The following is a 16,845-nucleotide window of genomic DNA, read 5'->3' as shown; positions in this document are numbered from 1 at the left end:
TCAACCTGAATGAACTGAGAAACACCTCAGTTAGGTGTGTGTGGAAGGATGTTTAGAGGCATGCAGATCTGAGGGCCCTGATTTAGCCAATAGACTACTCCCTTGACAGATCCATCATCTGATGTGACTGAGCTGTGGTAGAAGAACATGGGGCCTATGTGGAGGAAGTAGGTCATCCCACCTGGAACCTCCCTGTCTCCCCGCTTTGTCTTTGGCAGTCTTCCATGGAGAAGCCCTCCGGCACAAGGCCCTGCGGCCGTGATGCTTTCTTCACGACGGGGTCAGAGACATGGAGAACAGTAATCCCAGGCTGTACCTTCTGAAGCCGTGAGCTAACACCAACCATTCCTCCTCACACTGATGTTTCTGTGGGTGTGCAATCACAGCAGTTACAAAGTGACTAAAGACACCAAGGAAATATGTACTCAGTGACTGGGCCAAGAGTAGCTGTTACACTGGAAATATTTTAAATATTCTTTAAATTACCCTCCTGCGACTAGTGTTTCTGGTAGGTATATATTGTTATGATCACTTCAGTGGCGACTGGAATTATTTTTAAAATTTTTAAAAAATGAGTATATTATTTGACATGACTGCTAAGAGAGAATCATGTACTCTCATAAGTATTAATAATAAGAACAGTTAATAACTGTATGATATAGTTCATTTTACTATCTCCATTTATGAATGTCAAAGTGCAGGTAACTATACAAGATCTCATAGACAGTAACTAGCTCAAGAGCTCAAATACAAACCATCTCTGCCAGACTTGACCTGAACCAGTGTGCTGTATTTTTTTCCAACAGTAAAAAGTACATTCACTGTAGGGTTTTTGATGCAACTCCAAACCAAAAAGTGACTGACTCCTCCCCTCAGCACTTCACTCAAGCACTCAGCCTCACAACTCTGGCGTCCTGATTAGCTCCTAAGTTATTCTTATCCTTCAGCAACAAGTACAAAGGCTACTTTTATTTTCTTTTCCTTTCCCTTTTAAAAAAAAATGTTTAATTTATTTACTTGACATCCCAATTGTAGTCTCCTCCCTCATAATCTCCTGGTCCCACCCTCTTCCTCACTCCTGCCCAGGTACTCAGAAAGGGAGAGCCCTCCTCCCTATCATCTGACCCCAGCCTATCAAGTCTTATCTGGACTGCCTGCAGCCCCTTCCTCTGTGGCCTGGCAAGGCCCCCTTGCCAAGGGGAGGTGATACTTTAAAAATGAAGCTCACTTTCAACTACCCTCCACTTCTCCACAGCGACTTCCTATCCATACTGTCACAATTCTCAGAAGGACAAATCCAGGGGCCTCCCAAGGCCTCTGCAGCATCCAGATTTGTCTTTGTGCACTGCCTGCCAACCACAAGCAAGCGGTGTTATTTCTTAAAGTATATGCCATTTTTCTGCTCCAAGCCCTGCGTTTGTGTTGTGGAACTATTTCCAGCAAGTTGAAGTATTTGGCTGAGGCTCAACAAGTAAACACAACTCACAAGTCTCAAGCAAAATGTTATAAGATTAACAAGAAACTTGCAGGATTCACAAGGCCTCTGTCCATGATGATCATGGGCTCTCACCTTCTAGAATTGTGAGTCCCAGTACACATTTTCTTTTATAACTTGCCTTGTCCCTTTATAGAAATAGAAAAGTGACAAAGACCCATATCCCAGGGTGGACTTTCCAGTAATGCAGCTGCCTGGGAGTCACCTAATCTCTTATAAGCAAGTTCAATAAATAAGACATGGACGGAAGTTTTTCTTTGGCCTATAACATCGGTGCCCTATCTGGGGTGAAAAGATATTTGTTTACATCTCCCAAGTGGTTAAAAAAAAATCACACACATATGACCTCTCATTGTATACTGAATAAAATCTTCCCAAAATCTCTTTCATTGTCTACAAGGCTTTTTATGATCTGATGGCTGGTCGCCAACTCCGAGATCAAGTCCTGTCATTTTTCTTCTCCTGCTGTCCTCCAGCCACTTGCTTCCCTGCTGCATGGCAACAAGGATGAGTGTGATGAAAGAGACGACGACGATGATGAAAAGAATGATTGGCATTAGGTCTGGACTCTTAGCAAACTTTTAAGTACTCTAGGCACGGGGCTGAACAGTGGATCTATGGTGCACCCATCTGATATAATCTTGGATTCTTCCCTTATGTAGTCAGACAGCCTGTGTAGGGCCTCTGTCCTTCCTTCTGTCGGAATACCAATCCTAGTAGCCAAGTGGCTGACTCTTTGCCTACCAGGCTTCTGTGTGACTATTTCTTCTTCAGAGAACTCCTCCCTGACTACAATCTTAAAGTCAGCCATGGATCACTCTCTACTTACTTGGTCTATTTTTTCATCAGAGTACTTATCATTTTTTTGGCAACAGATTATATGTTTATTTCACATTTTTATGTTTTCCCTAGCCAAAAAAACAAACAAACAAAAACAAAAAAAAACAAAACAAAACAAAAAACCAAAACCAAAACCAAAACAAAACAAAAAAACCAAAGTTGAGACCATGTTGTCCCTACTGTATCCACAGCCCTGGGCTGTGGTAGGAACTCAATAAATGTTCGCCAAATGTAAAAAAAACAAAACAAAACAAAAAACAAAAAGAGAGATTTTATTCACCCACATATGATTAGTGGACTGATGGGTGAATTATGACTCACCCAAAGGACAAACTGCTTTATGCCTTTGAGTTGTTGTACAGAATATATAGTCAAGAGGCAATATGTAGTTTTAATTTGTTTTAAATTCTCAATACACTGGGTGTGTTGGCGCATGTCTTTAATCCCAGCACTCAGGAGGTAGAGGCAGGTGGATCTCTAAGTTCCACACCAGCCTGGTCTACAGAGCAAATTTCAGAACAGCCAGGGCTACACATGGAAAACCCTGTTTGAAAAACAACAACCACCACTACCACAACAAAAAATCTCAATGTAGTCTATATGTAGTGGACAAGAAAAAAGACTAAGTATCAAATCGGTCAGTAGCTGCAGCTTCAGTCATGTTTCCATGGTCACTAACTCACTCAGCATTGTGAGCACCATGGCCACTAACTCACTCAGCATTGTGATCACTAGCAGAGGAGGGCTCCTAGAGTGGCTGGGCTTCGGAAACTGCAGCCAGAGGATCCAGAGAGCAGGCTCCACTCCAATGGCACAAGCTCTTGGAGAAGTCACCGTGGCGTCTCAGAGCCTCACCTTTCTTATCTGTGACAAGTAACTGAAATTACAGTCTTGAGAGTCAGTCTGAGGATTTGAGGAGGAAACGAATGTAAAAGAGCCTACCCAGCAACTGCTTCTATTTCTTCACTTTTCTTATACCTAGTAGTGGTAACACATATGTACATGTTCTTAAAAGCAGGACAAAGACTCTAATCCGTATCTCCTTCCTGTCACGCTCCTCGAAGCTATCCATGGCCTATGTCGAATATTCAGGATAGAATGTGCTTCCTTTCACAAACTCTATACTCATTCGAGGTCCTAAAAGAGCTCTCTGAACAGGAAGTGGGCTCTTAGAATGACTATATTCCCCGTACCCTCACACTTCAAAGCACATGTGCTTCACGTGATAATAAGACAAGCTCCTCAGACAACTGATGCAGCCAGATATAGTTCAGGGCTTCACTGAGTGGGAAGAGTTAGCATTTCCCATTTCAAAGGGGGTCCACACCCTTATCCTGGACTGTCCCGAGTGGAAGTCCACGTAAAAGCTTCTTATCTGTTAGCGAGAGCCCGTGCTGTGAAGACACTTGTAGATCATTTGAGTCACCGACCATTAAGTCATGCCTAGCCCTTCCAGTCTTCCCCGCAGCCGTTCTAGCCACTGTGGATCAGGAGTGACCCGTCCCACTTGTGTCTCATCTGACCTCCTCTTAGGGTAGCGATGAGTTGGTTTAAGCTGCTTCGACTCTGGGTACGTGCTACACAGCAGGAGCGACTGGAAGAAGCCAGAGGAAGGAAGCCTTCAGTAGATAAAGGCTAAAATAAATTCCTTACACCACAGCCACCCCGTGGCTTAGAAACTGTTTTGAAAAGGCTAATGTTGAGCAAAGTGGGGGAAAGAGTGTCGCTCCTCCTTTGATACCCAGTTCTGAGCTGTGATCCTGCACCAAGAACTTGTCTGTGTCCTCAAGAGGGAAAGGTTTGAGACTAAGTCCCCACATGAGAAGGAGCTCTCAAAATTCAAGTCTTTGAAAGTAGGATCCGAGATAGGGAGTTGAAGATTCCCAGGCTTCTGACAAGATAAAATATTTAATTAGCCTATACACTGACCCCAAGAACATCTGGAGCCTCCAGATGACGAGAAATTTTCTTGTCACTTCTAAGTCTGTCAGACCGTTGAGGACCATGTTGGAAAAAAAAAAAAAAAAAAAAAAAGCAGAAACGAGAAGGGAGGTTATCAGTGTGGCCTCTCTGAGATTCCAAGCTTACAGATTAGAGAACGCAGACCAGCTGAGTGAACTCTCGCCACAGTGATTCGTCTTCCAAATGCAGAAAGTGGAGGGGATAAGGAGAGTCAGATAATTCCCCATCGGCAGCCAAAACACATCAATCAGGTGGTTATTCATGTGGTGGAAACGAACAGACCTGTTAAATCTTCTTATGGAAGGCTCTCTTACTTTACACAGACAATAGGACCAAGAATCCTTGGGCTGGGCAGCAGATCAAAATGTTGCCTCTGCCATTAAACACATCTAGGTGTGAGCATGACGTGGTAAGTATTTTCATATATCTATACAAATATAGATACATATACACACACAGATACATATACACACATACATACATACACACACACATACATACATACATACACACATACATACATACATACATAGTGAGCACCAATGGATCTGTGGTATTAGTTGTCATATGATATTAGTCTTCATGAATTATCTCCATTAAACAGAGTAGTGTCTAAAATTTATCAAGTGCCCAGTATGTACCAGATACTATATTAAGCAATTCTTAAGCACTATTGCTTTTCATCCTTACAGTAAACCTTACTATTTCTATCATTGTATAGATGATTAAAAAACAAACAAACAAACAAACAAAAACTGCAGGCCCAGGGTAAACGGTGAATTTGCATAAGCTCATATGGAAAATTGAAGCGATCTGATTCCAGACTCCACCTTCAGCTGCTTCGTTATCTTGCCAGTCAGTTAGAGATCAGGTCATATGAGAAGCTCGGGGGATGGGGGGACTTTTCCAAGGTCACACAGTGAGCCTGTGGCAGAATTCTGCTCATTTCATACTACCCACAGATCAAGCAAGGCTTCTAGAATTCCTTGAAGTCCAGTGGCCCATGCCATAAATAGTTGAACTGTGAAGAAGATTCACTCCGAGTCCAAGTTCCTTCCTCTGGTATTCTTTCTGGAGTACTCCAATGCCACTTTAGAAAGGGAGTCATACCATCTCCCTCTAAACCAAAATCCCACATGGAATTCCACTATGCTTAACAGCTTAATATATCTCAGCAATGTAACCTTGAATTCCTGTCCGTTAACTGCAACGTCCTAGTGAGAATCAGTGGAATGAAATGTAGTAAAAATTTAAGCATTTGTGTTGGTGAACTGTTCATTGACAAGGGGCCAAACAATGGGAAAGCATAGCCCTGTCAACAAATGATGTCGGGAAAACTGGGCATCTACAGCAGGATGAAACTGGATCCTTATCTCACACTGCGACACTAACCAACTCATAATGGAATAAGACCCCAAACTAGCAGTTTCTAGAAGAAACATAGGAGGGAATACTTTTTGACATTAACCTGAGCAAGGATGTGTCTTGGCTTTGACACCAGTTGCAAAAACAACCAAAGAAAAATGAGATGAGTGGCACTGTGGCAAACTAAAATGCTGTTATATGGCAGAGGGAAAAGACAACTTATAGGATGGGAGAAGATATTTGCATGCCACTTACCCAGCAAGGAATTAATTTCCAAAATATATTGGGGATTCCTAAACTAAGTGGCTAAACAAAATAATGGAAAAATTAGTGTAATTTAAAAATAAATAATGTACATGAATTGACAGTTCTTAGAAGCTGATATAAAAATGTTCAAGAGGCACATGAAAAAGTATTCAATATCAGTAATCATGAGGGAATGACAATCGATACTAAGTGAGATATCACATCACACCGGGAAGGATAACTATTATTTAAAAAAAAAAAAAAAAAGACACCAAGGTGATGATAAAGTTGGGGAGAATCGGAGTCTCTGTATGCTGTTGTTAGGGATAGAAAAGGCAACAGCCACTGGCGGGAGAGGGGGCGCCAAGAATACAGAGTTTAAATTCTGAAAATAGAACTACCAGATGATCCACGAAATACACTCCTGGCTATTTCTTCCAAGCATCCCAGAGATCTCTCCACTCCTGTGTGTATTCTAGCCTATTCATGATACTGGGCATGGAAACATCTCTCTCTATATATATATATACTCTCACAGATGAATGAGCAGACAGCATAGTGTAAACATAAATATCACTCCGCTTTAAAAGGGAAGACATTTTTACTATTTGAGGTCCAGACATGGACCAGGACAACACTAGGCTAAGTAAAATAAGTCAGTAACAGAAGAAACCTTGCGTGATTCCTCTTAGGTGAGGGCTTAATGTAGTCGAAGGTATAGAAAAGGACACTGGCATGCCAATTATTAGGGTACACAGAGAAGATATGCTGAATTTTTGTTTAAGTTGCTCCAGAGGTGAGCATTGTCACCTAGTGCCTGTGGTTAGCAGTAATAGTGTTTATAACATTTTGTCAAGAAAACGAACCTCACATTAAGTATCTTTGCCATCATGAACAACAAACAAAGCCAAAGGGCCATATGGAAGCATAAAAAGGTTATAAATATATTTGTTAGCTGGATCATAAAGATATTGGCATGTGTACATATACATGTCTAAACTTAACAAAGTATATACATTGACGATATGCAGTTTTGTGTAATAAACATTAATAAAGTTGGCCTTGAAAAGATTAAGCAAGATGTACATGTTCTGATTTAGAACTTTTGAATACTTTAGGGAACCTTCTATATCTTAGTTGGAATGATGTTTTCATTAGTGCACACATTTTTCAAACTTTACTCAGCACAACGCCGAAAAAAGATGTGCTTTATATGCGAACTGGCTCACTAAACTCTATTTTTAAAAAGTTAGGTCTCAAAACTACTCTTTCTGGAGTCTGTCACCATAGCTCTGTTTACAGAAGGGTCATGGTTCATAATCACTCTAATCACAAAAAAGCCGTGTACCACGGAGCTCATTTCTACACGCACCATCCAACAAGAGACTGTTAAAGACATCCATAGCCTACTTCTCTGGGACACATGTGAACATATATAAACATATATGATATATTTATATATATATATACATACATGCATATATATGCATATCTTCTTCTGTATTCCTGACAGGGACAGTACAGCATATGGGGATCAAAGCCTACATCTGGAGAGAGTAGAGTAAGGAAGGAAAAAGGAAGATGAGAAATAGTGGAGCTGAGGCAGCTTAGAAAGATGGGAAACATTACATGGATGTGGGAAGGGAAATGAGCCTTTCCCCCAGGAGTCTGGCTGAGGTGTCTCATCATCTGAGAATCAAGAATTCCACCACAACTAACATGTGCTGTAAAAATTGCCAAGACAGACAATATACCGTTCACATATAGATACTTTATGTTAGAATTGCTATGAACTAGGCATAAGGACTGATGAGTATGAACTCACCCCTCTCCAACACATTCTCTAGGATTCTCACAGACAAGGCTATCAACCTTGCTTACGATGATGATGTCCTACCTTCCTGTAATTCTGTGCTCTAGAGTTTGACCCTCCCCACCTTAGTCCCATCGGGTGCCCATCAAAAACCACCTTGTGATCTCATTTAGGTTTTGGTGGGGGATGGTCTGATGTATTTTGATGCTAATTAATAAAAAAAAGCCATCCCACCTGGGCAGGGAAGAGGAGATAGAGGTGTGGCTAGGGTACCTGGGCTTAGAGAGGGTGGGGGGGGGGATGGGAAGAGGAATCCTGGAAATAAGAGAAAAGACCGCCATGAAGAGGAAGGAGAAAGACCCAAGGAGGAAAGGAAGGCCGCAGCCATGGCTTAGAGAAGCACGTGGCCAGCGTGGATGAAGAAGTGTTTGGGATTATGGATGGGAGGCAGCTTGATAGAAACCGGTAGAAGCAGATGGCGTGAGACAGGGGCAGATATCATATATCATTATGGGAAGTAGTTTAGAGGATTAATGTCTGCCCTGCCCCAGGTTAACTAAGGCTATTTTTAAAATATAACAAGGGTCAGTGTCTTGATTGATCGTTAGCCAGGCCTACTAATAATACAGATAATTTTAAAACAACAAGGCTTCTTGACTGGCCTTTGATGTTAATAACGTCAAATGACACCAAAATGGTACACATGGCTACTATAAAGATAAGAAAGCGCCATTCTTGTGTGAGAAGCTCCCATCCGTTCACTTAGCTGTGTCTTACTCCTCTCCCAGCGTTTCTTTTCCCCTAACCCTTGTGTGTACCCCTTTTAATAAACTCCAACTGTGTGTTACAGTGGCTCATCCTGAAATTCTTTTCTGCATTGAAGCCAGGAATCCTGGGTTTGCTTCAGTGGAAGTCTCTAAAAAGGAACTCTCCTGGCTGTGTCAGGGGACAGTGCGCACAGATACGTCTCCATCCTTGCTTCATTGGGAAGAGCAGTGGGCTACTGGTTGATTTTTAGTATCACCCCACTGTACCCCACTACACATTTAGGAATAAGAACAAATCTAAATAAAGAACTCTTTGAGCTCTTTCTCTGTCTGAGCCTCCAACCCTCTGTCTATAAGAGTGAATGCTGCTTAACAATGACACACTGGGGACGTGCATCGTTCTTTCCTCATCATGATCAATACACGCCGTGGTTAATTTGAATGTCTATGATGCCTTTCCACAGGACTGGAACGAGAAGATTAAAATTAAAATTGTAAATTTTCATTAAATTAAATTTAAAGTGTAAGCAGGGACTGAGACTATAAAGGGCTAGCAACATGCATATAATATCATTATTAATAACCTTATGTCAGTTCATTGGTAATGTGTTAAATATAATAATCACAATTATTACTAATTGTTACTCCTGGATAATGTACCAAGGCCCAGGATTCACTGACACATATTTTTAACATGGAATTGATCCAAGGCTGATTATCCCTGAGCTGCTCAGCATGTCCTATGAGCCCAATAATCATGTCTTAAAATTGAGTCTGAAAGTAGGAGGAGCAGTGGTTGAAGCAACATCTTCAAAGTCTGCAAGGCAATTTGGGTTTCCCCAGGATGGCACTCTTAGGATCTGGGCCCAAGGCCACACAACCATCAGTTTGGCTCTGCTCCCTGGAAAACATCCAACACAGCCATGGAGGAGAGCCTACATTCCAGCAGAGGGAAAGCCTTCGGGTCACAAGTGTCTGCCTCTCAGTTCTCTAGGAAGCTTTCATTTATCACACCTGGTTAAGATGTCTGGTTCTAGGAGTTAATGAATGCATTGGGACTCACAGGAGACAAGTGCAAAGCTCTACATTCTCATTAACCATACACTTTCATCTTTGTGTGCCTGTGAGAGGGTACACTAGAGATTATGATAATGGGTATGGCCCAAAGTTAAGGAAACTGAGTGTGGTCTAAAACTCACTGTTTGCAAAGTACATCCAAGTTGCAAGTTTTCTCTTTCTTCAATAAAGCTATGTCAGTAAAGTGCATCAGGCACTATAAAAGACTTATTGAAAGTTTAAACACACACACACACACACACACACACACACACACACACACACACACACGAGCGTGTGTCACAGTAGTGAAGAAGAGGTTAATGAATTGAGGAGGGAGGAAGAGACATGGAAGGAGCGGAAGTGATGCAAGAGCAACACCCATGTGGGAAGCTCTCAAAAAAAAAAAAACAAAAACAAAAAACAAAACAAAACAAAAAAAACCAAAATAAAACATCCTAGCCTGCATCCCACTAGTTCTATTTTGACAGTCTCTCTTCTAGGAACCCATCCAAAAATAACTAAAAAAAAAATTTTTGTGCACAAAGATGTTCAGCCTGCTATTACCTAAATTAAGGCATTTTAAAAGACAGTTTCACAGTTAAGAAATAGAACAGCAGTTCAAGTAAAAAAATCTATCTGATAAGGTATTATACAACTTGAAATTTACATTTTATCAAAATTAGAGTAACGTGGAAAATGGATATACTGCTGGGCAATAAAATCAGAAAATAACATTTTACATGTGTAAGAATCATGTTAAAATAGAGCCTGTGAGATGGCACATAGGGTAAAGGCTACTGTCATGAAGAGGACAACTTGGCTTCAACAAACCAGAACCCACATGGTACAACATGAGGATTACCTTCTGCAAGTTGTCCTCTGACCTCACACACACGCACTGTGGCACACACACCCACTCATCTTCAACACACACTAAATAGACAACTACTTAAAATGAAGTTAGAAAAAGGTAAGGTTTAAGCCGGGTATGGTGGCCCAAGCTTTTAATCCCAGCACTTGGGAGGCAGAGGCACGCATGGACCTCTGTGAGTTCAAGGCCACCTCGGTCTACAAATGGAGTTCAAGGACAACCGGGGCTACACACAGAGAAACCCTGTGTCTTGAAAAACAAACAAAAGGATGACAGAAGAGAACAAAACAAAAAAAGCAATATGTACAAGAGTTAATAACCATTAAATAGTGTAAAAGGCGTTCTAGAAAACAATCTACTCTCTGTTAACTTTCAAAAAGGGACTTTTGCCTCCTGTACTCATTCCATTCAATGCTGTTTGGCTCAGATTTATTTTTTAAAAGGTTTATCAACAAAGTCTACAGTGTCTTTGCTTAGAAGGAGAAAATTTGCCATGACACACAAAACCCCAGTGAATGAAGGCGTCACGCTTAAAATGTAATAATTTAGGATTTCCAGGCATGCCAGCATGTGTCCCCTCACCTGAACCCATCTACTCATAAACAGCTATCAATAGTCCCTTTCAGAGCAATGGTTGCTATCATAGGCTTCCAAGAGTAGGCATGTTGCCTCTCAAATTTTATGATATTCCCTTTTACCAGGAAAGGGAAGGCGGTCCTAGCTCTTTATAAACAGATGAGGAAGGAGGGAACTCTGTAGGGCAGGTCCTAAGATGCAAATGGTTTGATTGGGGTTTAACTAAAGAGACACAGGGCAGGTGTTTCCTGCAAGGATTTACTGAGGGAGAAAGTCCCTCCCCCAGGCGTGGCAGTATACTGCAGTAGTAGCCCAGATAAGAAAGAGATTTGTTTTGCCTTTTAGCTCAGCGTCTAGACACCACAGGGGTGTCTAGCCTCTCCCAAGAGCGTGGGAGATCCTGCCAGCCCTGTGAAACCTGTACACTATGGAATATGACTCAGCTATTAAAAACAAGGAATTCCCAAAATTTGTGGACAAATGGACTGAACTAGAAATGATCATAATGAATGAGTTAACCCAGAAGTAGAAAGAGTCAAATGGTATATACTCACTTATATCTGGACACTAGCCCAAGGGGCATGTCCTATGAAAGTCTTCACTTACCAGGAAAGTGGGTCAGAGGGGAGGACATCCTATTGAGACTTTAGGTGAGAGAATAGGGAAATAGAAGGATCCAGAGGGTCCTAAAAACCTACCAGAAGAACATTATAATGGGCAGATCTGGGCCTAGGGGTCCTGCTCAAACTATGGCACCAGCCAAGGATAATACATGCAGTAAACTTTGAACCCCTACCCAGATCTAGCCAATGGACAGGCCATTCTCCACAATTGAGTGGAGAGTGGGGACTGACATTCACACAAACTCTGATGCCCCATATTTGACCATGTCCCCTGGATCGGGAGGCCTGGTGACACTCAGAGGAAGGATAGCAGGTTACTTGATACCCTATGAGCATATACAGGGGGAGGAGGTCCCCCTTAGTCACAGTCATAGGGGAGGGGAGTAGGGGAAAAGTGGGACGGAGGGAGGAATGGGAGGATACAAGGGATGGGATAACAATTGAAATGTAATATGAATAAATTAATAATATATTTTTTAAAAAAGAAAAACAAACAAACAAAAAAAAAGAGATCTGAAGGCAAGATTTTGATTTTTTTGTTTCTGTTTTTCTTTTTGTTTTTGTTTTCATCTGCCTACCTTCACTCCTAAAGCCACTATGGAAACCTCTGTTCTATTGCTGTGCTGTCATCTTCAGCTGACTTTGGAACCTAGATTCATTGGCCTTCCAGTGCGGACCTGGGCCAGTGACTCTCCAAGATCGGGCTTTCAGCATCCAGATTGGGGCTGCCAAGATTGAGGTTGCCAAACAGAGCAATCCTGTGCCCTCAGCCTTTCTCCAGTGTGAAGACTGCCATTGTCAGATGACCCAGATCACAGATACTATGTAAGCCAATCTAAACTCTCTTTTTAATACATATTCATCCTGTTGTTTTCTGTCCCTCTAGAGAGCCCTGACCCAGACAGCATGTTTTCAATTGAATACACACAGAGACACCACTATCTGGGGGGAAAAGAGGACCATAAGAATTGGGGCAGAGGGACTAGAGAGGACCTTGTGGGACACTCGGAAGGGAGTGGTTTGAATAAGAATGGCCCCTATAGGCTCATGGAGTTTGAATAAGAATGGCCCCTATAGGCTCATGGAGTTTGAATAAGAATGGCCCCTATAGGCTCATGGAGTTTAAATAAGAATGGCCCCTATAGGCTCATGGAGTTGAATGCTTGGTGTTTAGGGAGTGGCACTACTTGACAGAAATTAAGAAGTGTGGCCTTTTTGCAGAGGGTGTAGCCTTGTTGGAGTAGGTGTGGCCTTGTTGGAGGACATTTATCACTGGGAGTGGGCTTTGGGGTTTAAATGCCCATGTAAGGCTCAGTGTCTTGCATTCCTCCCTTTGCCTGCGGATCCAAATATAGAACTCTCAAGTACCTCTCCAGTACCATGTCTGCCTGCACACCACCATGCTTCCCACCATGATGATAATAGACTAAACCTCTAAATGTAAGTAAGCCCTAATTAAATCCTTTCTTTTATAAGAGTTGTCACAGTCATGGTATCTCTTCATAGCAATAGAACATACATATATGAAATATATATTTATTATAATATAAATATATATTTAAATATATAATATAATACTATATGTATTATATATTATATTGTATATAATGTATAAATATGTATTTCATGTATATGAAAATGACATAATGATATCCTTATTTTAATCATTAACTAAAAAATATAGGAAAAAATACTTATTTAAAACATGTGCCTAGATGCAATATTTTGATTTCTAAATAAGCAACAATGGCAATAAAAATCCATCGATATTAACCCAGCCTGCAGTATTTCCAAATAAAATTTCAAACACTATACCAGTTGCTACAGTAAGTCTAAAACAGCAATAAAAACATCAGGCTGCAGAGCTGCCTGGATTTAAATATTGGCTTCTATACACGGAACAATAGTAAACAAAGCCATACTCTTCCTGTCTTTATTTTTCTTTCATTCAGAACCTGAAGTTATTATATCAGTTCAATTATAGCCTTTGATAAGTAACTGATAAAATATAGCTCACATTGTTTTAAGATTCACTTGAAACCACAAATACTGCATGATGCATCCATCCCCTGTATGGCAGTCACCTCTGCCCTTCCCCAAGTGCCATCAAGTCTACATGAGCATTTATCAGTATAGCTTCTAGCCAAGCTGGTCCAGGGGATGTAGAGACCACCAATGCTTTGCCCTATAGGATTCCTCCCTGGGTCAGCTATTAGCTAGTGTTTAAGAGACAAACAAACAAACCAAAAGATGAAATCTTTCCCCGAATAAATAAAATAAACATCAAATCCTCTCTTGACAAAGTGGGAATTACCACTCTTTGAAGTTTAATTTGTAGCAATACCATTGCATTCACACCATTACCCAGGGATCCATGGGGCTCTAGAGTTTTCCACAGCTTGCTTCCTTCCAACACCACGAACATGTAGGCCCACAGTTTCCTCCTTTTTCCTCTCATGTCCATCACCCCAATATGTCTCTTCACTGGACATCCTCTCAGGATCTCTACACACAGGCTTTTCTTTTTCTAGTCATCAACCAACACAGAACCACAAAGCCGAAGGACTTGAAGTGATTCCACATGGCTCTGCGATCCAAAGTGCTCCCTAAAACTTGTGCTGTCCCTCAGACACCTGTGACGTGACCCAACTCAACTCCTGTCCTACCATTCTGTTCACAGTTTCATCAGAGGACTGGCCTCTAGTCTTAGCTCATCCTGACCAACATCCCTGGACCCCAGCTTAGCTCCCAGGTCTAGAGCTTGTCCTCAGACTGCACAACACGAGCAAGGTCCGGGGATTTCACAGGAGTGGCTTGCTCACCAGTTACCCTAGAGTCCTCTTTCAGTCTATAAAGACCTTATACCCTGTACTAACTCCATATGAGCTGTCACTTCTCTCCCAACCCCCCAACTGTGTCCCCTCAGAACAAGAACCTCCCTCCTATTCTGCCCAGGAGCCTGGTGGTTATTAATGAAGCTAATCTGAATTCTACCTTGGCTCTGTGGAGGCAGGCTTTGCAGCACCCATCCTATCACCCCAGCCCCAGCCTAGGTTCTGGATGCAGGTCTGTTTCTGACCTGTTAACATTTTGCCAATGGCTGGGTAAAGGACAGAGTACATACATTCTAGTCACCTCTCAGTAATTATCAAAACCATCCTGAAAATTCCAGACTCACAAATTGCCAGAATATCACAGAATCAAAACATCACAGGATAAATAGAAACATGATTCTATTTAAACATTTCTGGAACTTTTTCTCTCTCTTTTTGAATAAACTAGCTCAAGAAAGGAAATGTTTCGATTTGTTTTGTTTGTAATTAGATGGGTCCTTCAGCCAGGCTTCTGTCTGGCTTGCAGGCAAGCCTACCTCAAACCACTGCCCGTGGGACTGCATCTTGAGGACGACGCAAGGGTCCGGCTTGGACAGAGCATCTCTGTCAGAGATGCCTTTGCACGCCACACGCAGCTCGACTTTGGTCAAACAAGGGCTGTTGAAGATGCCCAGCGTGTTGGCAGCTGACTCATAAATGTTGCTCATCTTCTTCATTCTGTGTTAGGAAATAAAAAGAAGGAAAATAAATGATGTGCCAGTCATTGCAATACTTTTCAAAGGAGAAAGCCCCCCACCCCACCCCACTCCGCTCCCCAACAAATCGGTGTGTTCAGCGCACAGATTTGAATGCTGAAAGTTTTTATTGTTTCACTTTCCAACTGACTAGCAGTTTCAGTGATGCAGGAACAAACAACCCCCACCCCCATGCCACCAAAATAAAGCTTCCCGAACAGATGCTGGCCCACTTGGCTAAAAACACTGTTTCCTCGTATCATTTGCATAGTGAAAATTTTAATCTGTGAAATAAAGTTAATGAACTGGTGAAACAGACCACAAAACGCAATCCAGGTTTATATTAAGTCTAAGGTTTATGTGACTTTTTTTTTTTATTGATCTGTTTGCTAATCAATTTTTATCACATCTCATTTATTATTTTTAATTATTATTGGTATACACTATTTGTGTCTGCAAGCATGAGTGCAATTCTACCAGGCAGCATGAGTGGAGGCCAGAGGATAACTTTGTGGAGTTGGTTCTCTTCTGCCTGTGAAGAGCTCAGATCACCTGGCTTGCACGGCAAGTCCCTTCATCCACTGCACCATCTCATTGCCCCCTCAGATACATATATATATAATTTCCTAAGACTCTAACTCTCTTCCTTTTATGTAATGGATCAGAGAAGTCCATTGGCTTGCCTGAAAGGGATCCACCCACCTCTAAACTCTGGCTCACTTTCCCATGATACCCTTAGCAAGCTAGCACCCAAGGGGAACCCCAGCATAAGTACCTAAGTCTATTACTCTCTTCTTCCCTTCTAGACTCCCAGTTGCCACATTAGGACCCAAAATCAAAAGGGGAAAATGAGGAGACAAAAATAGGAGCAAACAAAACACCCCATAAACCCTTATCTGAACCCCTGGAGATGTCAAACATGGGTTCCAGTCCAATTCAACTTGATGTCTTCCACAGTAGTAACACTATGCATTGCTCGGGCTAAAGGTACCCATACTCGCCTCCTCTGAACACAGCAGGCCTATGAAGATGCTGGAGGACACTCTCGGGAACTCAGTCTCATGGCATGCTCCATGCATCTGGTTTCATCAGGAAAACCAGCAATGGCTTCCTGATCTTCACGTGGAGCTGACGTCTTACAGTAAAATTCTCTGGCAAGGTTGGGACAGGTCCTCCCTGTCTCCTTCCCTTCCACCATAAGTATTTAGTTTCCCCCTATTGCTATTGCCCTAATAGTTCAAATGGACACAATCTGCCACCTCTTTCACTGGGTGCTGATTACACCTCAGCCTTAAGCACATGTGTGTGCACACACACAAAGACACACACAGACACACAAGGTGCACACAGACACACAGACACACACACACACACACACACACACACACACACCACTTGTATAGAGAAGACAAGGGCACACAAACACACACCAGTGGAGTTTGAGTGAGAGCCAGGTGTACACATTTACTTTCTTATTATCTGCGGCTACTTTTACTCCAGTGGCTGAACTAGAGCAGCCAAAATAGAGACTGCAGGGTCAACAAAGGCTGAAATATTTTACTACACAGTCATCAAATATGTGCCAACACCATCTCTGAAATGTCAGGTTAAGGGTGCATTTGTGATTGGGGGGAATTACCATGCCCCCCCTTTTTAAAAA

General features: G+C 41.9%; 1 protein-coding gene across 1 annotated transcript in view; it reads right to left on the bottom strand.

Annotated features, from left to right (window-relative positions):
- The window catches only part of Cpne4 (copine 4), a 433,114-nt gene that overhangs the window by 296,632 nt on the left and 119,637 nt on the right, over window positions 1-16,845 (bottom strand). The window contains exon 2 of the mRNA XM_051140534.1: window positions 14,988-15,168. Within this exon, the coding sequence (XP_050996491.1) occupies window positions 14,988-15,168 (181 nt within the window). The remainder of the gene's footprint in view (window positions 1-14,987; window positions 15,169-16,845) is intronic.

This window comes from Acomys russatus, chromosome 32 (genome assembly GCF_903995435.1).
Source record: "Acomys russatus chromosome 32, mAcoRus1.1, whole genome shotgun sequence".
In the NCBI taxonomy this organism is placed as follows: Eukaryota; Metazoa; Chordata; class Mammalia; order Rodentia; family Muridae; genus Acomys; species Acomys russatus.
This window is presented reverse-complemented; position numbering and strand designations above follow the sequence as displayed.